This window comes from Salvia splendens, chromosome 14 (genome assembly GCF_004379255.2).
Source record: "Salvia splendens isolate huo1 chromosome 14, SspV2, whole genome shotgun sequence".
Classification (NCBI taxonomy): domain Eukaryota; kingdom Viridiplantae; phylum Streptophyta; class Magnoliopsida; order Lamiales; family Lamiaceae; genus Salvia; species Salvia splendens.
In genome coordinates this window covers 23,389,418-23,417,093 of record NC_056045.1, presented here as the reverse complement: position 1 = coordinate 23,417,093, position 27,676 = coordinate 23,389,418, and the positions used below count along the sequence as shown (strand labels likewise).

At 39.0% G+C, this 27,676-nt stretch overlaps 3 protein-coding genes across 3 annotated transcripts; 2 read left to right on the top strand and 1 right to left on the bottom strand.

Annotated features, from left to right (window-relative positions):
- Nucleotides 1-2,547: 2,547 nt before the first annotated feature.
- Nucleotides 2,548-16,696, bottom strand: LOC121764965 (isocitrate dehydrogenase [NAD] catalytic subunit 5, mitochondrial-like). The gene is made up of 5 exons (XM_042160999.1): nucleotides 16,576-16,696; nucleotides 6,015-6,057; nucleotides 4,994-5,103; nucleotides 4,850-4,922; nucleotides 2,548-2,910 (listed from the first exon to the last, which is right to left on the bottom strand). Exons 3-5 carry the CDS (start codon nucleotides 5,065-5,067, stop codon nucleotides 2,599-2,601), a joined length of 459 nt encoding a protein of 152 aa, XP_042016933.1. The 5' UTR covers nucleotides 5,068-5,103; nucleotides 6,015-6,057; nucleotides 16,576-16,696; the 3' UTR covers nucleotides 2,548-2,598.
- A 960-nt stretch (nucleotides 16,697-17,656) lies between these two features.
- Nucleotides 17,657-19,362, top strand: LOC121764375. The gene is made up of 2 exons (XM_042160410.1): nucleotides 17,657-18,385; nucleotides 19,291-19,362. The coding sequence occupies exons 1-2, from the start codon at nucleotides 17,657-17,659 to the stop codon at nucleotides 19,360-19,362; spliced, it is 801 nt and encodes a 266-aa protein (XP_042016344.1).
- Nucleotides 19,363-20,772: 1,410 nt separating this feature from the next.
- On the top strand, nucleotides 20,773-24,264 carry LOC121763568 (synaptotagmin-3-like). The gene is made up of 13 exons (XM_042159611.1): nucleotides 20,773-20,898; nucleotides 21,002-21,164; nucleotides 21,337-21,435; nucleotides 21,508-21,558; nucleotides 21,641-21,764; nucleotides 21,849-21,967; nucleotides 22,268-22,369; nucleotides 22,493-22,567; nucleotides 22,729-22,805; nucleotides 22,907-23,156; nucleotides 23,273-23,641; nucleotides 23,731-23,859; nucleotides 23,944-24,264. Exons 2-13 carry the CDS (start codon nucleotides 21,051-21,053, stop codon nucleotides 24,070-24,072), a joined length of 1,638 nt encoding a protein of 545 aa, XP_042015545.1. The 5' UTR covers nucleotides 20,773-20,898; nucleotides 21,002-21,050; the 3' UTR covers nucleotides 24,073-24,264.
- The last annotated feature ends 3,412 nt before the right edge of the window (nucleotides 24,265-27,676 follow it).

Below are 27,676 nucleotides of genomic sequence, written 5' to 3'. Positions count from 1 at the left end.
ATCTAGTATCAGTGAATCATATAGTTTCCCGTGGACGTAGGTTTGATTAAACCGAACCACGTAAAATCCTCGTGTTGTTTCTGTTCTTGTTGTTCTTGGATCCGATCGCCATCAATCCAACAAATACAAAATATGACGATCATCCTGAGATGGAAATTTTTGATTAGTATGTTATAAGTAAATAGTTTCCGCAGTAAAAACAACAAGATTTGCTATTATGTGATATTGATCAAAGAGTGCTATTATGAGAGAGTACCCAAAGCCCAGTTTTATGGTTTATTCAAATGATCAGGTTTGTAGCAATTGGCAGCTGACAGATTGGCAATTAGTGACCTGCAATATTTTTCATTCGAATAAATTGTTTTTTGTCAGAAAACTCAAGGAAAAAAAATTCAATAAATTCTGATAGCATATAGACCTTTCACCACCAAGCACACATACGGCACAAGTGCCTGTAGGCAATTCATCTTCATAGTAATGAACCTGTTCAAACCAGTGAGCTATAATATTATGATAGTGATTATTTGTGTGCAAATTAGGAATCTCCGTAGTAATTAATAATACTAGTAACAATGACAAAATATGTGCAGAAGATAACATGACTATTGCATAATAGTAGAACATATGATGAGAAGATTACGAATTTAAACAATTATTAGGATGGAAGGAAGCTGATTACAACAAGATGATTAGCTTTGCAAATTATGATCAAGAGAGGATGATCATAATAGTTAAAAGACGTTGAACTGATAATGGACTCACATTAACACCAGCCAGCTTTGCATGTTCAAACCAACTGCTGTTTATTCTGTATTACCTCCAGCAATAAATTCTACTTTGAACTTGGACGTCATTTCTTCATACGTAGTGGAGAGAGTTAGACTTACACCCAGACATGAATAATTCTGAGATAACAAATGTCTCGTGCTCTACAATCTTACATTTAAATTCCTAATTCTTTCCATTATCAATTGAACTTCTCCCAGATTCAATAGTAATATCAAATCAATTAACTGAAACTGAGTCCCATTATCCAGTAGCTTTATAAGTTAACAACATAACATATAGCATTACACAGGGACAGTGTAACCATATTGGATTTAATGAAGCACGACTTTAAAAATATACAGATTGTAGTTACCCGTAAATCATCGTCATTATAGAGAATAGTCATAAAAGTCTTTGATGTTTGGTGGTTCGATTTCAAATTCAGTTTCTACTTTCTCATAAGCTCACAAGTTATGGAATTGTTGACATACAAAAGATATTCAGATAAAAACAAACGTATGGAAAGACTTCAATAGTCAGATTACACTACAGAAAAGAACAAAAACAAAAGAACAAATACCGAACTACTCACATCGGCAAGTGCTAATCCTCAGCCAGAATAGCATTGTTCACTTTAACATCGTACCTGTCGAGCAAAGAAGCTAATTGACATATATACAGATTCCAAATCCGACATCTATTAAACCGAGCAGAAATCACACCATCACGCACTCGGCACTCTGACATGCAATGCAATGGCCATAATTAACAAGCAAAACACCTAAGACGTCGGATCCGTGAATCGAAACAACAGTCTTAACAACTACACAATCTCAAGCTGAAAACGCACAAAAACTTGATATAATAACAAAGCAATGCGATATCGGCAAATCTGGAGAAATTACTTGTCTAAGAAGCCTTGATCGACGATGGCGGAAATATCCAAGAGCGGATTCCCCATTCCGAGCAAAATGCCTTCAGACTCCATCTCAACTCACGATTTCAGATCAAAAATTTGGAGAACTGAAAGAGCGGAATGAATGAGCTCACTCTGATTTACTAGTTGGCTTATAGGATGAATACGTATAATAAATACTCCAAATTGGGAGAAGTATTATTTCATGAGTATTATATTTATTCGTGTTTTAAAATTCGGTGGTAGATTACAGGTGTTGTTAGTGGAATATTTTCTGCGGCGGAGATATTGTAATTAAAAACAATTTTCATATCTAAATCACACTTAGGTTGTGCTTTTCATGCATGGCTCCATGCATAACAAGTAGACCTATTTCATTACTAGAAAGTCTAAAAAAATTACTCTGTTCAAGAGGAGTGTGAATGATTTGACGTGAAAAATACATAATTTATCCACGGTATAGAAACAGAATTATTTAACTAATTAGCTATATAGATACCCTTTCAATAATAATCATAATGGGTTTATACATTAACGTATAATTCAATTTAATGGCACGTACGAGCTATGATTATGTGGTAGGGTTTAAGTAAAACCTAAATGACCACCGACACCCCCAAGTTTTGAAATTTTATCTTCTTGGAAGATCACTGACACTGATACTAATATAAAACCGAATAGTTAAAAAATGAAAGCGAATAAATTCAACATTCATAATTGGAAAGATTAGTTCAAGAGGAAGAAAATAGTAATGGTTTCTGAGGAAGAAAAACCAACCCTCAGTAGAGAACAGATTCGTGCAATGCTTACAATAAGGTTATATTTTACCCCATAATTCAGTTGAAGGGAAGGGGCATGGGCTTTTTTTTGCTTCTTATGAGCAAAGAATTGAGGGAGAGATGAGTTATGATGCTTCACAAACTAGTAATGGCTATATCTATATTTGCAGAAACAAAATATAAGTCAACAGCCTCATATTGCTGAACTGCTGCCAGAAAAGAATCAAGATGTACAAGTGCCGGATTCGGGTTAAGAGGTGATCGCAGATTGCATTGGTGAACTCGGTTGGTTGTCGTTGCTTTACCACCAAGATCACCTGTTCTGTACTTCCCTTCTGCTATCGTCTTCAGTACAGCATCCTGAATTCTGTCGGCTTTATGATGGAGCTTCAAATGCCGCAACATACTCACAGAACTCAGGAGCAATGCTGTCGGATTTGCCAAATTCTGCATCAACAACATGGCTTTAGCTAAGTATTCAAAAAGCTCTTGTACCACTAGCTAGTAGGGGAAGAAGAACAAACACATCTTATTTTATTCCAGCTAGTCCCAACATGATAAAACAAGTATGAACATAGATTTTTATCTTGTCAGAACCCGAGTTGCAATACATGCAAAAACTATCGGGCTTTCCAACTCGAATCATATTTGGCAATATGATATATATTGTTGTGACAAATACAGCTCAGATTAATTTTATTTCCGTATTATTTAGTGAGAACTTCTGTCACACCTCAACCACTCTGACGTATACTCTTATAATAAATAATTCCCTTATCATAAAAGCAATTAATACATGTGTCTAATTCATAGAACACACATATTATATAATTTTAAAATTCAACATATATCAATTACATATTTGAAAACATTTTACACAGTAGTGGAACCCTCTCACCCCTCTACATACTATACATTTATCTACATGCAAAATGATGAGGAGGAGAAGGTTGCCAATATGCGTCAGCCACCGAACCTGATAACACGTGAAGTTCCTATGACCCATGTCAGTCAAAACTTTACTGCTATCTTATTCCTGAAAAATTTAGTGGTTTATATGAGCCACAACTCAGTATATATAAATTTCCACATTTAGTCTCACATGATACAAACATCAAGCATATTCTTTTATCAATACATATAATCAGAAGCAATATATAACATAATTTAAAAACAAACTATTTCATATTCATATGCATATGTCACTCTATTCAGTTTATTATTATGTAACAGTCAAGCCTGGTATCTGCCCGGGATTCCTCTATGACCCGAAGGTCTCTCTGTAATTGGACTCATAGACCCCTCTGTATTTGACCCGAAGGTCCCTCTGTATTTGGACTCATAGGTCCCTCTAAAATTTCAGATCCAGTACAAGGCTGTCACAGATCGTCTTTAATCCAATGATTCACATAATCGGTATCATAAACATATCCTTTGCACCAATAACATATCCATATCATATTCCATCAAATTATCCAATATATCTAAACATACATGTCCATTTCAACAATCAAATATTCATATCATATTCGACCATCAAAATCAAATAATTCATAATCATATCAATTTCACACCATATAATCCAATAATTCACTCCAATTCAACATATAACAATCAACCACATAACACATGTAAAACTAAAAGTGTGATTTATACACACCTGATTAAAGGTAATCTAACTGACTTCCAAATTCCTCTTCTCATTCTGCAATCCTTTATCTGTCGAATTCACATGCTCCCCATTTTTCTTATCCACAAATATTTCTTTTGTACCGCTTAAAACTAAAATGAAATTTAAGTTTTATGTTTTAATTTTTCATTCTCTCCCTCTTCTCTTTTTTTGTCGAAAAACCCCTTCTTCCTTTTTTTTTCCAGATAAAACTCCCCCTCCTCCCTATAAATTCATCACCTATATACTACACACGTCAAATGCATGAGACGATATGGCCAGCTCCTCCTCTTATTTTGTCTACACGTGTCCCACTTTATAGCCAAATACATATAACTATATCAAAGTAAACAAGCTACATATATCTAAACACATTAACAATTAAAATATTGAATAAAAGTTCTTATACAAACACATTCACCTATATATATATATATAATATAGTTTTATTACTTTCATTAGTTAACTATTAAATCGGTATATACATTTATAGTACACATACTTAGTTTAATTATCCCGAACATAGTTTTAATATAATACCATATTTTATAGCAATCCATTTATATATCTATACTTCCAATGAATATAAATGCTAATATGTAAAATAAAGCATATTTTGGGTCATGGATGTCACAACTTCAACATGCTCAAAGAAGCAAATTTAACAAATTTGCAGATTAAAATGAGCAGAAGAGAGCGTGTCAAGTTGTTTCCTACCTTTCCAGCAATATCAGGTGCAGAACCATGCACTGCTTCAGCAAGCGCAATCCCTCCCTCGCCAATATTACCGCTGTAGAAGATAGTAGATTAGGTGAGTTGAATAAGTTAACTACGTTAAGAAATGGGACCAAAAGGATATACCTGGGAGTTAAGCCTAAACCTCCAATCAAGCCAGCGCAAAGGTCACTGATAATGTCACCATAAAGATTAGGCATCCCCAACACATCGAAAAGAGCCGGATTCTTTACAAGCTGCACATGGAAATAAACTGAAATTGGAACGGCACCGACGCAAAAGCTTCTCAAAACTCATAAGTATTCATGGGATAGCAGCTCCCATATGATGCTCAAACACGTCTAAATGAAAATTATGTGTCCTTGGTGAGGGTAGATAAAATGCTATTGCTACCATCAATCTGGATGTGTTATAGTTTCAGAAAGACAAAATTAAAGTAGCTTCTCTGCCAGATTTAGATTCAGGAAGATAAATTATGTGCCTGCTCGTCCGCCGGCTCGTCCACTATTGTGGATGCTCTAAGCAACTTTCATAAAATGGTCATAACTTTCTCAATCAGATTTCAGTTCGTCCATCGCGCTCGTCCACTATTGTGACCAGCGAGACGCTCGCGGACGAGCTGGGCGGACGACCCCTCGTCCGTTGTATATCCCGCTCGTCCGCTATTGCGGGCATCCTACGGACGAACGCACGGACGAGCGGTTTTTTTGATTTTTTTTTAAAACTTTATATATGGCTCGTTTCGGTTCATTTTCATCCGTACCACTTGTGTCACGACCGCCCTTCTAGGGTATAATAAATGCGGGCGATCGCGACTTAAACAGACTTAAATATAACAAGGAAAATAGGCTAGGGTTTCATCAATAAGGCTTGACCAACATATTAAACGTGCAATTAAGTATAAAACAAGATGAGGGCTCGTGTTTAAATAATGAGTTGGGCAAGACATTAATATTAATGAAAAAGATTAAGAGTTTGACATTATCCAGCAAGACTTTAAAATATCCAATAACGGAACAAATTCAAGTTCAAGCCCAATTGCTAATAAGTAAAAGAAATATCGCAGCGGAAAACGACCAAGAGAAAGAGTGAAGTCATGTGTGAAGACACGACGACACTCGGAGTTTCAAGACAATATTATCATTACGTTTAATTTGCTCAACACCGCCAACCGCTCGTCGCCGCTCAACCTGCACATAAGGAAAACATATGCAGGGCTGAGTACTTATAAAATACTCAGTGGACTTATGCCGAAAACATTTTTAATAAAGATATAGTTTATCATGCCATACGTAAGTAACCATCGGGGTTTAGCTTTAGAAAGGCCCGAGGCACTCAAATCATTTCCCATTGTAAAATTCGACTGATCAGTCATTTTCCCATAGACAATAGCCATATCTGCCAATACATGACAAGGAATGCGGCCGCAAACCAGGTCACTAGACCGGACAGCCCGTACGCTAGCACACGATCTACCATAGATGTACACTAATCCAAGTAGGGTTTGCGGCCCTACGAGGACCCGAATTCGATTTATATAACAGTGGCAACATCCACATCAGATAGGCACGTTAAAACAAATCACGGCATGATAAATACTTTAAACCACCCTTATAGCTCCACAATCATACGTAAAAGAGTTTAGTAAAAGAAAGCCCACACATAGTGTAGGGTAGAAAAGAAGCCCACCTCGACCGTTTAGATACCAACTATTGCCTTTCCTTTGTTATCACGCTTCGCGCACGAGTTATCACCTTTAGATAATGTATATATCTTATCAGTCATAACCATTGACTTAATATTATGCATGTCCCTATCGTTTTCCCTTTTCCCATCTTTGAACAACACATCATGTCATCACATATATCAATCATGTATATCACTTATAACAACATAGTGTTTTTGTAAAGGTAGAAATCTGGCAGCACTGCGCAACTATTTTATAAAAATTATTAAAAATTCACCCGACTTCCGTTGGGGCTAAAATTTTACCACAACGCAGTAGACTCATCAAATAACTCTCAGTTTAAAAATCATGTTAAAATAACGAAAACGTAATTCACTGGTCGAGAAAATACTTTCTGCCAGAAATGCGCAGTCAACTTTAAAAATTCACCGTAAATTCATCTTTCGTCCAAATGAGTTGAAATTCGCACACAATACAGAAGACATCATGAAGTTTACTCAGGAAAAAGAATCGATCAAATCGGAGTTCATTTGGCCGGTCAAATATATGTCGGAACATACTGTCCGAACTTACAGCTTTTCATGCCTTTAAAAATTCGAATTAGGGTTTATCCCTATTTATTCAAAATCAACTTTTTCATGGTTTTAACACACAAACATGCTCGAGAGAGTCCTTATACTCATGTTTTCGTAACATCATATATCATTCACCATAGATTCATTAAATCATCAAACAATTCATTCAAAACGCAAATCACACATCCAAACACAAATTCCCACCGATTAAATCCCTTAGATTTGAGATCCCTCCACTCACTAGATGCATGAGGGAACAAAAGAAGAGTTGAGATGGAGAGGAATGAAGAATAGGGTCCGATTTTTACCTCTCTTGGACGAAACAAACGGTAGGAACGAATAAAAGTCTTGATTCTTCAATAATCTCTTGGATATTCGAAAGGATCTTGAGTAGAGTGGAAGAACAAGTGTGGGAGAAGTGGAGAAGAGGGAGGGGGCGTGTGATTTGAAGCAAGTAGGCGTGTGAATTGTGTGCTAGGTTTAGGGATTTAGTTAGTCTTTATTTATAGGCTTAAGTAATAGAATATCCCATAATTAATTGAAGATTTAGGAGAATAATCAAATTAAGATTGGAGAGATATGGGGGATGATTGGCGTGAATAATGAGGGAGAATAAGGGAGAATATTTCGAAAATCATGGCTATATAATTAGCCATTGATTTAATTTAGTATTTTCACGGAGCAGAATAAAATAATACGGAGCAAGAAAATCAATAAAAATCCTCCCACAATAAATGGAAACAGGCGTGTGAAATATTCCTTCCACAAGGAATAATTTCCAAAACTTGAATAAAATAAGATAATGCAAGATTTGCTAGGATATTCCAATTAAAACATGGAAAGAAATAATTAAGGGATCCAAATAAATAATGAATAATTTCTTCTCCCACAAGCTAGGAGATTTCGAAATCTCCCTTAGGAATAATAGGGGCCGATTCTTTCATCAAGAAATAGGATAATTAGGCTTTGGATTTAATTGGGTAATTATCCCAAGCAAATAATTAAATCCAAGAAAATAATTCCTCTCCATAAATTCATAGTGGTCGAAAATTCCAATAAAATGGGTAAGGCAATTATTGATGATCCTATTAAAATCTCACTCCCCAAAATAAAAATATAATTTGCGGCTATATTTCATTCCGCATCGATTAATTAAGGCCACATCATCAATTCGACAAGATTGACTATTCCACCTCTCAACTCCAAAACAAAATTAGGTTGCATAGAAATCAAGCAATTAATTCACTCGTCAATTAATCCACATACTTCACGGCATTAAAACATTTAATGCAAAATTTTAGGGTTCGAAAATTAGGGTTCGAAAAGTGGGGCGTTACATCCTACCACTCTTAAAAGAAATTTCGTCCCGAAATTTGGTACTCTCAAGGGAAGAGTTCTGGGTACAGTTCCATCACCTTGTCCTCAAGCTCCCACGTGGCTTTCTCGTGTCCGTGGTTTCTCCCAAGTACTTTCATGTAAGCAACCGGTTTATTTTGTCACGTTCTGGACCTTTCGGTCTAAAGTCATTTGGGGTCTCTCCTCATAGCTCAAGTCCGGGTTCAACGCGACTTCTTCGTAGTGAATCACATGCTTTAGGCCAAATACGTGTTTTCGCAATTGTGATACGTGAAAGACGTTGTGCACGTTTCCAAGGCTTGGGGGTAGCGCCAAACGGTACACAACGGGTCATACTCCTTCTAGAATTTCATAAGACCCGATAAATCGTGGCTTCAACTTTCCCTTGACACCAAAACGCGTTATCCCTCTTGACGAGGATACTTTGAGGAAAGCTTTGTTGCCAGTTTGAAAATGCAAGTAGGTTCGTTGGACATCCGCGTACGACTTTTGTCTGTCCTGAGCTTCTTTGATCTTTTCACGAACTTGTCGGACAATTTTAATCATTTCTTTAACTGCATCAGGTCCAAGTACTCCTCGTTCGCCAACTTCATCCCAAGAGAGCGACGATCTACACTTTCTTCTATACAAGGCTTCGTACGGCGCCATGTTTATTGTTGTTTGGAAACTGTTGTTGTAAGCTAATTCGATCAGCGGTAGCATTGATTCCCAACTTCCTCCGCGGTCGAGCACCACGGTTCTCAACATGACCTCGAGAGTTTGGATCGCCCTCTCGGATTGTCCATCGGTCGGCGGGTGAAAAGTCGTGCTAAAATTCAATCGAGTTCCAAGCTCGCGTTGCAGACTCATCCAAAATCTTGATGTGAGTTTCGAGTCACGGTCAGACGTGATCGTCACTGGGACTCCATGCAGTCGCACTATTTCCTATATGTAGATCTGAGCTAGCTTGCTCGATCCAGGCGTTGCGGGAATCGGTAGGTGAGTCGGTCTATACTTACCCATATGGCAGTATTCCCTTTTTGCGTCTTTGGCAAAGCTGTCATAAAGTCCATGACAATGTGCTCCCATTTCCTCTCGAGAATTTCTAGTGGTTGTAACTTTTCGTACGGTCGTTGATGTAGAGCCTTCACTTGCTGGCAGGCTAAGCAGCGTTCCATAAATGTCGCTATGTCACTCTCCATACAATTCCACCCAAAGGACTCTTTCAAGTCTTGATACATCTTCGTGCTTCCCAGGTGAGCGGTGTATGGAGTCTCATGAGCTTCACTCATGATCTCGTTCTTGAGTTCCACGTTGTTTGGTACGCACAGTCTCTCTTCAAAAGTGAGGGCGTTGTCGGATTCCTCACTAAAACTTCCCGATTTTCCAGTTCTCACTTTAGTTCGAAATTTTCCAACTTTCGTATCCATTCGTTGTGCAACGATTCTTGTTCTTAGATTAGGTTCAACCATTAAAGTGGCGATTCGCGCTTCCACTGTTCCCGGTGCTCTCACCACTTCCAAGCTCATCTTACTAAACTCGCGAACCAGGATTTCTTCTATGGTGAGAAAGGTGGCTAGTTGGGAATGACCCTTCCGGCTCAAGGCATTTGCCACTACATTTGCCTTACCAGGGTGGTAGTTGATGCCATAATCGTAGTCCTTCACCAATTCGATCCATCTTCGTTGTCGCATGTTTAAATCTCTTTTGCTCGAAGAAATATTTCAGGCTCTTGTGGTCCGTAAAGATTTCACATCGAACTCCGTAGAGATGATGCCTCCAAATCTTTAGGGCATGTACTACTGCACCTAGACCCAAGTCTTGGGTTGGGTAGCTCAACTTGTGCGGTCTCAATTGTCGTGGCGCGTATGTGATAACTTTGTTGTTCTACATCAACACGCATCCTAGTCCCACCTTCGAAGCGTCGGTGTAGACTACGTAGTTCACTCCAGGCTCCGGCACAGCTAACACTGGCGCGGTGGTCAATTTCTCCTTCAAGGGTTGAAAGCTCGCTTCAAACTCCGGGGTCCAATTGACTTTGACTCATTTCTTGAGTTGTTGGGTCATTGGTCTCGCTATCTTAGTGAATCCTTCTATGAACCTTCGGTAGTATCCTGCCAAACCTAGGAAACTCCGAGTCTCGTTCGGTGACGATCGTGACTTCCATTGTTGTACAGCCTCAACTTTGGCAGGATTCACTCGGATTCCTTCTGCCGACACGATGTAACCAAGAAAGTTGACTTCTTCCAGCCAAAACTCACACTTGCTGAATTTAGCGTATAGCTTCTCGGTCCTCAACGTCTCCAAGGTGCTTCGTAGATGTCCCTCGTGCTCTCTCTCATTCTTCGAGTAGACAAGCACGTCATCGATGAACACCAAAACGAACTTATCCAAGTACGGATGAAACACTCGATTCATCAAGTCCATGAATACCGCAGGTGCATTCGTCAATCCACACGGCATTACGACAAACTCATAGTGACCATATCTCGTATGAAAAGCCGTCTTTGGTATATCCTCTCTTCGGACTCTCAACTGATGGTACCCGGACCTCAAGTCCATCTTAGAGAATACACCGGCTCCTCGAAGTTGATCGAATAGGTCATCTATCATCGACAGTGGATATTTGTTCTTGATGGTCATCTTGTTCCCTATAATCGATACACATTCTCATCGATCCATCCTTCTTTTTCACAAAAAGCACCGGTGCGCCCCACGGTGAAACACTGGGTCTAATAAGACCCAGGTCCATAAGCTCTTGGAGCTGTATCTTGAGTTCCTCTAACTCCTTAGGCGCCATTCTGTATGGTGCCTTGGACACAGGTGCCGACCCTGGCTCTAGGTCGATTGTGAACTCCAGTTGTAGGTCTGGCGGTGGTCCAGGTAAAGTTTTGGGGAAAACGTCGGGAAATTCTCGTACAACGGCAACATTTCCCACTTTACTTTCTCCTACCTCTTCTCCTTTTAGTTAGGCAAGATAGGAAGGACGCCCCTTTCTTACCATCGTACTAGCTTGGAGCGCGGAGATGATAGATGCTCGCCGGTTCATCAAGATTCCATAGCATAAGGTGGGTTCCTTGCCCTAGGCTTGTAGAGATATCTGTCTCTCCTTACAACGAATCATCGCAAAAATTCGTGGTTAATCAAACCATTCCTAGAATTACGTCGATATCCCTCATAGCCATAACTTGCAAATCGTGAGCGACTAACTTAAGTTCTCCCATGAAAATTTCTATTAACTCTTCTCGTTTTGTCTTCTAACTTCCACACGATTTTTTTCTACTATTCATGGTATTATCACACATTTCTTTTCTCGATCGTATCGCCGTCCCGTGGCTCTTTCTCGTCACCTTTCATAGGTTCTTTCTTGCCGACGATATTTATTTTGTGCAATAAACTCTATGAAGGGGCTGGTACTTCCTCTATAATTTCCTCGCACGATGGTGACCGTAAATACATCTTCTCATATTCTTTATTCGCTTATCGTTCGATCGATCGTTCACTCATATATGTAGCTCGTCGGTTATGTCGATGCTTCTAGTGAGTGTGTCATTTTTGAGCCTGTCCGACTATAGAAACTTATTCCTTGCATATATCCGAGTCGACCACTGCATTTCCCTACTGTCTAGTAACAAGGATTCGAAATTTGACCCAACAGTCTTACTTGGATATGAACAGATTTCAAATTGTTGCAACATTGCTGATGATGTTTTTAGTCGGGAAGGCTCCAAAATTAATCAAGGAAACAAGAACAACAATGCAATGATTGAGTTCCATTGGACTCAACCCGTCCATTCTGAGAATCACATGGTTTAGAGGTATCAAATAAAACCCATAGAGATTTAAGAATTTACTTCTGATGAGAGCTCGAAAGAACATGAGATAGGTCATGGAAACAGGATGAAACTGCAAAAATTCTCAAATTCCATAGCCGACTGCTAGATCACAATTTGCAAAAATTCTGGACAGCAATGAATGATATCGTTCAAACGGGTCAAGGCCTAAAATAATCAGTCGCGGCAGGATTTAGAAACATAGACAAATGTCATGAAGTAGTACAAATAATGGTTCAACAACATCATGAACTCACATCAATGGGTTCGCGGGTTTGTTAAAGACAACTCAAAGTGAATGGAATTTTTCAGAAATTTAACAAGATCAACCATTAAGGAAGAAGAGAACAAGATAGTCTTAACTTGGTGTTGCAGAAAGAAAAATCATTGAGTATGAAGCAATATATGTAGTGAAACCGAGTTAAAAAGAATTTCACTTCTGCAAGAAAGAACTTGCCACATACATGGTTACCGAATAAAGAGGTGAGCTAGTAGTTCCAAGAAGAATATTCAATCCTTTAAAGAAAACAGGTCTGGAGGTGTGATCATACTGAAGGTCATAACTGCAAACGACCTTAGGAATGAAGTTCAATGACGAAAGTTCACAAGGTCAAAATATTGTCCTTACGAAAGATGAATCAAAGAAGACGACTAATCAAGATGTCCAAGGTACGAAGGCAAGTACAAATTTTCAAGACTGAAAGCGAGTCATGACTCGATATGGGAAAAATATAGTGGGCATTACTTGCAAATTGGGAGTCAACCAAGGTGTTTAAATAGACAAGGGCTCACGTTTATTCAAAACGTCCCGAAAAGAACTTAGAATCCAAGTAAGTACTGTTGATTAAAAAAAAATCGTTCATTCTAGCTACGAGGGTCGTACTCCCTCGCACATTTTCACGAGCCTGAACATGGTAACATCGTTCTATGGAATCGTGGATTCCAAGTTGAGATTCATCGTATTGTCGAAATTAATAACAATTTTTTTGATAGTCGCATCTTCAAAGTCTTCTTGCCATGCCACGTAGTTTTCGAAAAGCATTGCCGCTGTACACGTGGTCTTAAGGTGTCGTAAACGTCATTGTATTTGTGTCGCATCGCCACTTTGGCATGGTACGCAAGACTGCATAGTTTTATTAGATCTTAGGTATGATCTCGCCATTGTGAGGATACACCAAAGTTCGAAATATATATATATTCGTTGGTTTTATCACTCAGGAAAGTGATATTGCAGTTGTCAACTTACAACTAAGTTCTAGCACGTTCAGTCTGGCCTACCTCTTAGGCACTCTATAATTTCAAGCATAGCTTGAAGCCTCGTACTTCAACGTCTATCTGATCATTACCTAACTTAAGCTTCATCTGGCTCCTACGTTTGCAGCTAAGTTCAAAAGTTCCACATTCCACTTTAATAGTGGTTCTATACGATACCTCGTACTTCACCGGTCATGATTTTCACCACATAAACGTCATGCATATATTGCACAATCAACACCTTTATTCGTATAAATCATTTGGTGTTCCATAACATAACAAACATCGTACATTAATATATGTGAATAGCAACACTCAGTCAATCAATCATCCATGGAATCGCATTTCATAAATCATGCAGTTCATGTTCATCTGTATCACAATAAAAACTCGCAACTACACGTGTATCATGCTTTGCATTTCACAGTTTCATAGTCATGAAATTGTAACCGCCTAGGCATAAAAGTTTTGTCGTTCATGGAAGCAGCATATATTTTCTTCAAGTAAAAAAAATTTGCAGTTTCGTGGACGTAATAGCAAATCTCAACATCAACCAATACAAGTTCACAATCATACTTCAATATCCAACACATTCAACGCCATCATGCCTCACTGTTAAACAAAAGCAATTGTATAATCTCATAGTGTCTCACGGTGCATATCTTCACAACATTTTCCAAAAGCCATAGTATTTACTTATTTCCCATAGGTGTTTCATAGTATAATCAAGTAATCACACTCATACTTCACGTTTCACAATTCATGAAATTTTCAATCATTTAGAATTTCATCTAGCCAAACTCATAGAAGTCCAATCACATATTCGCCGATTTTCCTTATCGGGGTGTGCACAACAGTATTCATCATTTTTGGCATAGTAGTATTAAACAATTTCATATACATGTATTTTCATCACCCCACACTTCAAACAACATTTTCGAAGATGTCATATTATCTTCGATTTCCATCGAAATAATTTCATTCTCACAAGAGTAATATTCCCATCGAAATTTCCAACATTTCACAGGTTCAGATCAATATAAATTGAGATGCTTGTTACCTCATTCTTCGTGGTTGGGCGGAGACGAGTCGTGGTGTTGAGCCTTCGACGATTATCATTTAGTCAAATTACACATGAATAGACTTTGACTTAACAAGACTCTTGGGTCCAGAGCGGAAAGAACTGAGGCTCTGATACCAAACTGTCACGACCGCCCTTCTAGGGTATAATAAATGCGGGCGATCGCGACTTAAACAGACTTAAATATAACAAGGAAAATAGGCTAGGGTTTCATCAATAAGGCTTGACCAACATATTAAACGAGCAATTAAGTATAAAACAAGATGAGGGCTCGGGTTTAAATAATGAGTTGGGCCAAACATTAATATTAATGGAAAAGATTAAGAGTTTGACATTATCCAGCAAGACTTTAAAATATCCAATAACGGAACAAATTCAAGTTCAAGCCCAATTGCTAATAAGTAAAAGAAATATCGCAGCGGAAAACGACCAAGAGAAAGAGTGAAGTCATGTGTGAAGACACGACGACACTCGGAGTTTCAAGACAATATTATAATTTCGTTTAATTTGCTCAACACCGCCATCCGCTTGTCGCCGCTCAACCTGCACATAAGGAAAACATATGCAGGGCTGAGTACTTATAAAATACTCAGTGGATTTATGCCGAAAACATTTTTAATAAAGATATAGTTTATCATGCCATACGTAAGTAACCATCGGGGTTTAGCTTTAGAAAGGCCTGAGGCACTCAAATCATTTCCCATTGTAAAATTCGACTGATCAGTCATTTTCCCATAGACAATAGCCATATCTGCTAATACATGACAAGGAATGCGGCCGCAAATCAGGTCACTAGACCGGCCAGCCCGTACGCTAGCACACGATCTACCATAGGTGTACACTAATCCAAGTAGTGTTTGAGGCCCTACGAGGACCCGAATTCAATTTATATAACAGTGGCAACAACCACATCAGATAGGCACGTTAAAACAAATCACGGCATGATAAATACTTTAAACCACCCTTATAGCTCCACAATCATACGTAAAAGAGTTTAGTAAAAGAAAGCCCACACATAGTGTAGGGTAGAAAAGAAGCACACCTCGACCGTTTAGATACCAACTACTGCCTTTCCTTTGTTATCACGCTTCGCGCACGAGTTATCACCTTTAGATAATGTATATATCTTATCAGTCACAACCATTGACTTAATATTATGCATGTCCCTATCGTTTTCCCTTTTCCCATCTTTGAACAACACATCATGTCATCACATATATCAATCATGTATATCACTTATAACAACATAGTGTTTTTGTAAAGGTAGAAATCTGGCAGCACTGCGCAACTATTTTATAAAAATTATTAAAAATTCACCCGACTTCCGTTGGGGCTAAAAGTTTACCACAACGTAATAGACTCATCAAATAACTCCCAGTTTAAAAATCATGTTAAAATAACGTTTTTAGGTCAGTCAAATAGAAAACGTAACTCACTGGTCGAGAAAACACTTTCTGCCAGAAATGCGCAGTCAACTTTAAAAATTCACCATATATTCATCTTTTGTCCAAATAAGTTGAAATTCTAACACAATACAGAAGACATCATGAAGTTTACTCAGGAAAAAGAATCGATCAAATCGGAGTTCATTTGGCCGGTCAAATACATGTCGGAACATACTGTCCGAACTTACAGCTTTTCATGCCTTTAAAAATTCGAATTAGGGTTTATCCCTATTTATTCAAAATCAACTTTTTCATGGTTTTAACACACAAACATGCTCGAGAGAGTCCTTATACTCATGTTTTCGTAACATCATATATCATTCACCATAGATTCATTAAATCATCAAACAATTCATTCAAAACGCAAATCACACATCCAAACACAAATTCCCACCGATTAAATCCCTTAGATTTGAGTTCCCTCCACTCACTAGATCCATGAGGGAACAAAAGAAGAGTTGAGATGGAGAGGAATGAAGAATAGGGTCCAATTTTTACCTCTCTTGGACGAAACAAACGGTAGGAATGAATAAAAGTCTTGATTCTTCAATAATCTCTTGGATATTCGAAAGGATCTTGAGTAGAGTGGAAGAACAAGTGTGGGAGAAGTGGAGAAGAGGGAGGGGGCGTGTGATTTGAAGCAAGTAGGCGTGTGAATTGTGTGCTAGGTTTAGGGATTTAGTTAGTCTTTATTTATAGGCTTAAGCAATAGAATATCACATAATTAATTGAAGATTTGAGAGAATAATCAAATTAAGATTGGAGAGATATGGGGGGATGATTGGCGTGAATAATGAGGGAGAATAAGGGAGAATATTTCGAAAATCATGGTATATAATTAGCCATTGATTTAATTTAGTATTTTCACGGAGCAGAATAAAATAATACGGAGCAAGAAAATCAATAAAAATCCTCCCACAATAAATGGAAACAGGCGTGTGAAATATTCCTTCCACAAGGAATAATTTCCAAAACTTGAATAAAATAAGATAAGGCAAGATTTGCTAGGATATTCCAATTAAAACATGGAAAGAAATAATTAAGGGATCCAAATAAATAATGAATAATTTCTTCTCCCACAAGCTAGGAGATTTCGAAATCTCCCTTAGGAATAATAGGGGCCGATTCTTTCATCAAGAAATAGGATAATTAGGCTTTGGATTTAATTGGGTAATTATCCCAAGCAAATAATTAAATCCAAGAAAATAATTCCTCTCCATAAATTCATAGTGGTCGAAAATTCCAAAAAAATGGGTAAGGCAATTATTGATGATCCTATTAAAATCTCACTCCCCAAAATAAAAATATAATTTGCGGCTATATTTCATTCCGCATCGATTAATTAAGGCCACGTCATCAATTCGACAAGATTGACTATTCCACCTCTCAACTCCAAAACAAAATTAGGTCGCATAGAAATCAAGCAATTAATTCACTCGTCAATTAATCCACATACTTCACGGCATTAAAACATTTAATGCAAAATTTTAGGGTTCGAAAATTAGGGTTCGAAAAGTGGGGCGTTACAACTTGTATTAACGAGTTTCACTTCTTCAACTACATTTCTCGACATCCCGAAATGGCTAGTGGTAGTGGTGGTGTGGATGGTAGTGGTGCAGGCAGTGGTGGCTGGGATAGTGAAGCATCGCGGCAAATCTGGGAACAGATACGGGCGTATACGTCCGCTGAGATAAATCGCATGATGAGGACGGTCTTGCAGCAGCAGCAGCAGCAGTCGGCGATACCTCGCCCCATCCAGCATCAAGTTGTAGTACCCCGGGACCACATCGCTGCATACCAACGGTTGTTTGAGGACTATTTCAGCGAGCAATCGCGGTTTGGGGACAACTTCTTCCGGCGACGTTTTAGGATGCATCGAGATCTATTTATGCTTATCGTGAACGCTTTAGAGCGTCGGTACAAGTACTTCCGGTTCAGGAGGGATGCGAGTGGCAGACCCAGACACACGCCTATACAGAAGTGCACTGCTGCAATTAGGCAGTTGGCTTACGGAGGCGAGACCGACATGTTCGACGAGTACCTCTACATCGGCGAGACCACTGCCCGCGAATGTCTCCAGTATTTTTGTCAGGCCGTCATTCAAATATTCGGGGAGACGTACTTGCGGAAGCCTACCCCCCAAGACTGTTGGGAACTGATGGATATGCACGTGATGGTGCACGAGTTTCCTGGGATGTTGGACAACATAGATTGCATGCATTGGGAGTGGAAGAACTGCCCTATCGCCTGGAAGGGTCACTACACGACCGGCTTCAAAGGCAAGAATCAGAAGATTTTCCTCGAAGCCGTAGCTGACTACCGGCTTTGGATTTGGCATGCATATTTTGGGGTAGCCGGAGGGAACAACGACGTCAACGTCCTCCAGTCGTCGCCCTTTTCAACGAGCAGTGCCAGGGCGTTGGTCCGACCATCAGTTTTGTCGTCAACGGCAACCAGCATTATATGAGCTACTATTTGGCGGATGAGATATACCCTAGGTGGCCCGTCTTTGTGAAGACGATCAGATGTCCGCTCGAAGATAAGAAGGTGTACTTTGCGAGCCGACAGGAGGCAGCGCGCAAGAATGTGGAGCGGGCATTTGGTGTACTCCAGGCTCGATGGGCGGCGGTGAGGGTCCAACCCGTTTGTGGTATGACGACTGCATTGCTGATATCATGTACGCGTGTATTATCATGCACAACATGATTGTCGAACAAGAAGGTCCAGAACTGACTAATTGGACCAATGAAAATGTCGTCGGGCCAAGCCACGGCGTGGCCACCGCCAATGTACGCATGGAGATACCTCATGATGACGTCGGGCTGCTCCAAGCCCATGCCGACATGCGCCAACAAGAAGCCCATATTCGACTCCAGCGTGATATAATTGAAGAGTTGGGGGAGCGGAAGAATGCATGTTGATGTAATTGTTTTTTTTAATTGAACTTTTTTAATGTTTTAAATGAAATTATGATTGCATTTTCCTCGTATTTGTGTCGAATTTTGAATTTCGTATTAAATCCGTAGATTAAATGTGAAATTGTGTTGTTGGGAAGTCCTAGTGCTTGTCCTAGTGCTAGTCCCATATTGTGCAGTGGGAAGTCCTAGTGATGTGGCAGTGGGGTGAGAAGTCCTTATGACGTGGCAGAAGGTATTTTTGGAAAGTCCTAGTGCTAGTCCGTGGGGAAGTCCTTGCTATTGTGGATGCTCTTAGTGTTGTCAAGAGAGCGAAGAGATTTTGGCAAAAATTGATGATGTAGAGATATACATGCCTTTTAAAGCTTAATCTCTTTCTCACTTCAGATAAACTTCAAAAATTCACATCTCAACCTTATCCACACCTATAAAATGAAGTTCATTGAGTTCATAATTCACATCTTTCATTCTATCATTTTTTTCATCTTTTAATTTTCTTCCATCTTTTACCTAGACGAAGAACCCTAGAGATCTACACAAGAGAGGATTGTAGATGTGTTTTATATCATCCGGTAGAAGATTCGTCCATTATGGTATTTGTATTAAAATTTTCTATATCAAATCAAATTATGCGTGGTGCTTATTTTTATCTGTGTGATTTAATACACGACTTTTGAATATAGTAGTGGCTTTACATTTGATGAGTCGCGACTCTTTAGTGTGGAGTGAAATTAATCGTATTTTATATTGCTTTCATTTAGTTTTAGTTTCTATTGTTATCTTATCTCTTTTTTTAATCATTTTAGTCTTTTTTTTTAAAAGCTTTTCATTGTAACCGTCTCCATATAGGTTCGATCCATAAATATATTCCCTCCGTTCCTTAGAAATATAAACTACTATTTCTATTGTAGCTTGTCCCTTACCATTATAAACTTTAAAATTTAAGAAACTTTGTTTTCACTAATGAAATGTATCCAATTTTCATTAATAATTATTTAACATTATTTATTTATTTATTTATCTTAATTTATCAATTATACATTAAAAGTTATATCCTTTCAAAAGTGTATAATTTTAAATAACGGAAAGAATATTTTTAACACAATTATTTAGTAATTTAAAAGTATTTTTAGAGTATTTAGTACTTGTGCTTATTTGTATCCCAATTTTCCCATTTTATATCAATTTTGTATATATATTCGTTCTAAAGAAACATAAGAATCACTACTACGAATTTGTAAGCAAAATGACCGACTTGTAGTGACCAAATGATTTTTATTTTTATATATGCTTATCAATATCTGACAACCTCGAATTTTCCATCGAGATTTACGTAATAATAGTAGAATATTACATCTTGTAGTTTGTTGCACTTAGATTTTAATCTCTTGTACATTATCATAGAGTACCACACCTAGGATATTATTTTCAACTTACATACTTATAATAATATTAAAAGGTAAATAGAATAGGATGTTATTAGTCTAAAATTAAGCTAACATATATCTGCATCAAACTGCATTATAAATACACATTACAAATATCGATGAAATTAAAAAGGAAATCAAACATAATTAATCTTAAGAAAGAATCAATCCCTTTTGCAAATCAAGTTGTGCATGTCATCAATTAATGAAATACAAGTATTTCAAATCTCACCCCACCAGTCTCATTCAAACACAATTAAAACTGGACCAATTCTTGATGAAACCTTATTTGTGGCGTAGTCTTGCGCAATTCAACTACCAATTATGACAAAAAACAAATAAAACCTCCATTGCTTGCCACGTTCGCATTTAAAACAAGCTTCCAAATTCTTTGAATCAGTTTACGTCAACACCCGCCTACGAAAAACATCGCCGCTACGCCAGCTGGGACGGAAAAAAATCCAGTCTTTTGATTAATGGTATATTCCAAATTAATGATCCTCTTCTTAACTTGTTGATTTTCACGTTTTTCTCTCTTGTTAAGTTGTTGATTTTTCACGTTTTTTCTCTCTCTGGTTATAGATTGTCGGTGACCATTGGAACAGCTGTGATGTTTCGATGATTAAAGAAGATGGGATTTCTTGAGAGTTTGTTGGAATGGATAGGATTTGGGTTTGGGATTCCAATAGGAATTGTTGTCGGATTCTTGGTGTTTATATACTTCGACCCCACAGATGTAGCCAAGGTAAGAATTCATGTTTCCAGTTCAAGATTCAATTTTTTTTGCTTTTTTGAGATTCTTGAAAGAATTCCATTTGATCATTTTTAGTTAGAAGTTGATATGTTGAAATTTGAACTAATATTGGACTTGAAAATGTTGCCTTTTACTTATATACATTTGGTGTTTGAATTTGTAGGAGGTTGTGGTTAACTCGGTTAATGAATTTGACTCGAGCTCCATAGTTGATATCATGCCTAATCTTCCACTATGGGTGATGAATCCAGATTATGAGAGGGTGAGCCTGTTTGAAATGTTTTTGAATCATGTTTTTGGTTTCCAATTGATTTATATGCTTTGAATTTTGTAGGTTGATTGGTTAAACAGAGTAATCCTTGATGCATGGCCATATATTGATAAGGTGAAGTTGTATTATATGTTCAATGCAAGTTGCACCGGCTTTCTTCCATTTTCGCCTTTCTGATTTCGAGCATTGCCTTCAGGCAGCGTGTGGGATTATTAAGACCACTGCAGAAGCTATCTTTGCTGAGTATATTGGCCAATATCAGATCAAATCCATCGATTTTGAACGCCTTACTCTTGGAAGCCTTCCTCCCAAGATTCATGGTAAGATCTGAATAGTCACTAGTCACCTCAATCTGAAGATGCAATGTTGAATGTTGTTATGCAATTTCGGCCTTTTCCCAACAGGTCTGAAGCCCCAAGATTCTAATGAGAATGAACTAGTTCTTGATCTCGCACTGAGATGGGCTGGGGATGCTGACATTGCTCTAGAAGTAAAATTGTCATCTCTACGACTAGCTATCCAGGTAAGACGAACATCACTAGCTCTGCACTTTCGATTGATTTTGTCATGCAATTTCGGCCTTTTCAATTCTCCTGCATATGCTCATCTTTTTTAGAGTGAAATGAACAGTTGAAACTTGTGAGGTCAATGAAAAAGGGTGTGCTTATTTTGGATAACTGATCATAGTCTTTTCCAGTTCTATAATGATCATGGTATCATTTTTTAACAAGATTTTGTACAAAAGTATGTATAACAACATAATGTGGATTGCACGCACGATGCCATATTTTTTAATGTATCATTAAGCTGATTCTGTGGCCAGGTTGTAGACATTCAAATATCATCAGCAACAAGGATTGTTTTGAGACCCTTTGTACCGTCATTCCCATGTTTTTCCAGCATTGCCGTTTCCCTGATGGAGAAGGTAAGGAAAATCTAAATTTTGTCATTCTCAAGTTCGATTTTTTCTCAATATCGACAGACTTTCAGTTCTCAACTTCTATAGAATTATCTGAACCCACTTGACACACTTGTTGCAAGATTGCAGCCAATGGTAGACTTTGGACTTCGAATCATGGGATGTGATATTATGTCAGTACCCGGTGTCTACCAGATTGTACAGGTGCTCCTATCACTTTGAGCCCCTCTGCATATGAAAAAGATGAAACACATGCTAGACACGATGAATACACCGTACACGCGTGTGATTGTGCCTCGTCTTAGCTGATGAATAGTTGTCACCTGCTGGATTAGTCGTGACACCCGAACTTCTGTTTCTTGCAGGACATTGTGGCGAGGCAAGTCGCTAAGCTTTATCTCTGGCCACAAACGTTAGAGATAGACATCCTTGATAGTTCATTGTAAGTTTTAACATTCTCTCAGAAACTAATAAATGTGCTTCTTATTAGTATTCGTTTATTCAAAATCTTTCACTCTGATTCTTGTATTCGTAAATCGCCAGAGGGGCTACAAAGAAGCCTGTTGGAATACTACATGTCAAGGTTGTAAGAGCACACAATCTCTTAAACATGGATTTCCTGAGCACCTCTGATCCCTATGTTAAACTGAGCCTCACAGGGGAAAGACTCCCTTCAAAGAAGACGACTGTCAAGAAGAATAATCTTAATCCCGAATGGAATGAGACCTTCAAGCTGACCGTGAAGGACCCCGTGTCCCAAGTTCTACAGCTGAAACTCTTTGACTGGGAAAAGGTATACATTACTAGCAAGATGTGCATTTAGTTAATCCACGAAACAAGTGTGCTCGTTGAGTTCGTCTAAAGATTATGTCGTGTAACGCTTCTTTTCTTTTCCTATTCGAATACCAGGTTGGTGCTCATGACTATCTAGGAATGCAGGTAGTTCCACTGAATATGCTCGTTCCATACGAGAAACAAGATATCACGCTTGATTTGCATAATAGCATGGACCCGAACGACCCACATAACAAGAAGCCACACGGCCAGATCACATTAGAGACGACCTTTGTTCCTTTCCTCGAAGACAGCAAGAAATTTAGTTCATCATCTGGTTCTTCAGGAAACGGAAGTTCAAGAAACGGCCATGAAAGCATGTCGCTGAGTGGGACGGGTCTGCTCCTTGTTAGGGTCGTGGAGGCTAAAGACGTTGAAGGGAAGACCAGCCTGAGCAGCCCTTATGCCACAGTCTTGTTTAGAGGTGGCAAACGGCGAACTAAGGTGAGATTTTCACTAATCAATACACTTCAATATATGTTTAGGTTAATTAATAACATTCAAATGTGCAATTTGCAATGCATCATCCGTAGACTGTGAAGAAAACTCGAAACCCTTATTGGAACGAAGAATTCCAGTTCGTGCTAGATGAGGCTCCCGTGAAGGATTTCATTAAGATCGAGGTGATGAGCAAGAGACGGCGCATGGGAGTCATGTGTAAGGTACAACCACCATAACTTCCATCTCCTTGATGTATGGCTCACAATTTTTATCATGATGTTGATTGTGCTGTTCGACATATATAGGAGTCGTTGGGATACGTAGAGATTCACTTGGCCGATGTGGTCGAAAACGAGCATATCAACGAGAAGTACCATCTGATCGACTCGAGAGATGGGATTATACATTTGGACATAAGGTGGAAAGTGGTATAACTGTTTGATGATTCCATCTGCAGATTTTTGTTTTCTTATGAATGCATAGATATGTATATGTTATCACAAACACTCTGAAAATCAAACACAGCAAATGGTGGGAAATACAAAATAGTAGTAGCAATGTGAATATACTTGGTGGGATTTCAATTCAATCTATAACTATAAAAGGAAGTTATTTTACAAAATTAAGTTTAAAGAGCATTGCTTTACAAAATTAACAGAGTCATATTGTAGTGTTATGCACAAGTGAGCCCTATTATAAATAACAGAGTAGTAGGAGTATATAATGTGGAGAGGAGGTAATTCACTAATTTGAGTTGGAATATCCCTTTTATACACAGATATAATTAGGCAATAAGATTAAATGTACTTGTTCAAAAAAGAACATATTGTTGGAAAGAAATCACATGAGATCAGGACGCAATATGTGATTGATATGGAGTCAAGTCATACCATAGATAGAATGCAAATAAATGTAAATTAAGTTTACCATGTATAGAGATAGCCTAGTCTATATAAGCTCTATAATCCTTGTACATTTTTCAGTGAATAAGAATGAATCATTCTACCGATTTCTAACATGGCCTCAGAGCAGTAACAATCCTGGCTTAGAAAAATTTCATCATAGCCGATATATACCAATACCCAACCTGTTTTTAGCCAAAATCAAGTCCAGAAAAACCAATCCTACACCAAAAACATGTCAGACACAGAAGAAGATACAAAACCCAATCAGGAATAGATGAAAACCTTAAGGAACAACAAGAGCATCACCATAGCATTCAAATTAAATGGGAAGAACTACCCCTTATGGTCGAGACTGATCAAGGTGAAGATCGGAGGCTGAGGGGCGTACTCCTACATAAAAAAGACCCCCCAGAACCAGGGAGCAAAGGGTTCGATGAATGGGAAGAGAACGACCTAGTGGTGTTATCGTGGATCGTCAACAACATCGAGAACGACATCATCTCGGACTTTGCTCACCACCAGACATCGAAGGCATTGTGGGACAGCCTCACCGTGACCTTTGAGAATAAGGCGGACAAATATCTCATCTACGATCTGGAAGAAAAAGTAATCGCAATTAGACAGGGAAATCTCGACTTGGAGACATATTACCGGAAACTCCACGGGCTATGGGTGGATATTGATCGCTGCTAGAAACAGCCCGTGACTTGTTGCGACAAGGGAGTTGGTCAGTACAGGGTGCATTCGAGCGAGAAGAGGCTGATGAAGTCCTAACGGGACTGAACCAGGAGTACGACTCAATCCGGCGAGAAATCTTGAAGGAGGAACCATACCCATCAGTAGCGGCAGCCTACGGGTGGGTGAAGACGGAGGCAGCTCGACGTCGAATCATGCCACTGACGTCCACCGCACCCACCGTAGACACCGATGACGGTAACGCCGATTTATCACTTGGGGAGATCGGGCACTGGGGAGATCGGGCACGGGTTCTCCGCATAGAGCAATCGCCAGCCACACCGGAACGGACCATCGCCGCCCCCCCCCCGCCACCAGCCGGCCGGTAAACTGCCCCGACACATCAAAATTGTAGTGTTCCCACTGTCGAAAATAAAAACACACATGGGACACTTGCTTTAAACGATTGGGGTATCCAGAATGGTGGGAGGAGCGACAGAAGGCGAGGGCCGCACAAGCTCAGGTGAAATTCAACGCCGGAGGAGGTGACGACAGAAAACCGCGACGAGCAGAAACCGAAAACCCAAGGGAAACGGCCGGTGTCGGATCGGGAAACCGCCAGGATGGTCAATCCAGCGGCGGCAACGTACGAGGCACCGAAAACCTAGCCGAGTGGACAGAGACGGGAATGGCGGTGCCGCTTCAAGGAGGTAAAGGGTTTGGTTTTAAACCAAACCCTAGAAAGTCTCGAATATTGCAAATATACCCCCAACAGTTTGATGATTTCGAAAATAAACCCCATTTCTTGATTAAATGCACCCCTGACTCTCTGAAATATGAAATTGACCCCACTTATGTATCTGAAAATTCTTTTGCACCCCTATACAATATTTCCGCTGCATTTCATGTCCAAAATATATCTGATACACATACGAGAGGATGAATATTTGATTATGGTACGACTGATATTATGACTCCAGAAAAGAATGATTTTGTTGATTTTAATGATGAAGTCACTAAGACATATATATTCATACTGCTAATGGGGAATTAGTTACTGTTGTGGATTCCGGGACTATTGAGATATCTCCTACACATCGTCTTAAGAATTGTTTATATGTTCCTACATTGTCTCAAAGGCTGATGTCCATTAGTCATGTAACCAAGGAACTGAATTGCACCCTTCTAATGCATCTGAACTTCTGTATCTTGCAGGATATTCAGACGAGGAGAATTCTTGGGCGTGGCACTGAGAAGCATGGACTCTACTACGTGGACGAGATAGCTCAAACTGGTAGTGTGATGTTGGCTCACGGGTCCACGAAACAAGAGGCTTGGCTTTGGCACCGAAGACCAGGACACCCCTCCCCTGGTTATTTTAAACTTCTTTACCCGAACATTTCTATTCCTGCTGATTTTGCTTGTGAAACTTGTGTTTTGGCCAAGAGCCACATACAATCTTTTAAGCTTACAAATACTAGAATGAATTCCATGTTTACTTTAGTACATTCTGATGTGTGGGGGCCTGCCTAGATTATTGGTGGAAATGGTTTAGATATTTTGTGATATTTGTTGATGATTGCACTAGAATGACATGGATTTATTTTTTGAAACATAAGTCTGAGGTGTTTGATAGATTCGTCTCCTTTCTTAAATTAATCCAAACACAGTTTCATAGTACCATTAAAACCCTTATGTCCGACAATGGGAGGGAATTTGTTAACAATGTCATGACCCAATTCTGCAAAGAAAAAGGGATATGCCACCAAACTTCCTGTGCCTACACACCTGAACAAAACGGGGTGGCCGAAAGATAAATCAAACCATACTTGAAATAACTCGAGCCCTAATGATCGAATCCAAAGTCCCGAAACATTTCTGGCCCGAAGCCGTTGCTACCTCTATCTACCTTATAAACCGCCTACCTACTAAAATCCTTCGCATGAAAACCCCGCTTGATATCCTATCCAAATTAGCCAAAATCCCTAACCACCTAAATCTCTCACCCAAAGTCTTTGGATGTACTGTTTACGTCCATATCCCGAAACATGAAAGATCCAAACTATCACCTTGTGCTCCTAAATGTGTCTTCGTGGGGTGCGGGCTGAACCAAAAGGGTTACCGATGTTATGAGCCTCTTACTAAAAAGGTCACTACCACCATGAATTGTAATTTTTTGTAAACCGAATTCTTTTACCACCAAACCCACCTTAGTAGTTAGGGGGAGAGTGATCCAGGTAGTACAGTGGACTATCTAAGTTGGGTTGTGCCAGTTCCAAGCTCTTCGATTGAGGATCCAATAGAACCCACTGTCACTACCGCCGAGCAGGTCTCACCACAAGAGTCATCTCATCCACATCAGAATTCTCCTCCAACGATATCCGAGGTAATTCCTAAACCAGATCCCAGTTCTGTATTGGTTTCCACTGACTTTGTTGACACAGAACCTCTAGAGGAG

Coding starts and splice junctions, on each gene's coding strand:
- LOC121764965 (XM_042160999.1), bottom strand. CDS start 5,067: ATGCCTAATCTTTATGGTGACATTATCAGTGACCTTTGCGCTGGCTTG. Junction 4,923..4,993: donor GGTTTAGGCTTAACTCCCAG/GTATATCCTTTT, acceptor TATCTTCTACAG/CGGTAATATTGGCGAGGGAG. Junction 2,911..4,849: donor CACCTGATATTGCTGGAAAG/GTAGGAAACAAC, acceptor TTGTTGATGCAG/AATTTGGCAAATCCGACAGC.
- LOC121764375 (XM_042160410.1), top strand. CDS start 17,657: ATGGCTAGTGGTAGTGGTGGTGTGGATGGTAGTGGTGCAGGCAGTGGT. Junction 18,386..19,290: donor AGAAGATTTTCCTCGAAGCC/GTAGCTGACTAC, acceptor GGATGCTCTTAG/TGTTGTCAAGAGAGCGAAGA.
- LOC121763568 (XM_042159611.1), top strand. CDS start 21,051: ATGGGATTTCTTGAGAGTTTGTTGGAATGGATAGGATTTGGGTTTGGG. Junction 21,765..21,848: donor CCTTCCTCCCAAGATTCATG/GTAAGATCTGAA, acceptor TTTTCCCAACAG/GTCTGAAGCCCCAAGATTCT. Junction 23,642..23,730: donor GTGGCAAACGGCGAACTAAG/GTGAGATTTTCA, acceptor CATCATCCGTAG/ACTGTGAAGAAAACTCGAAA.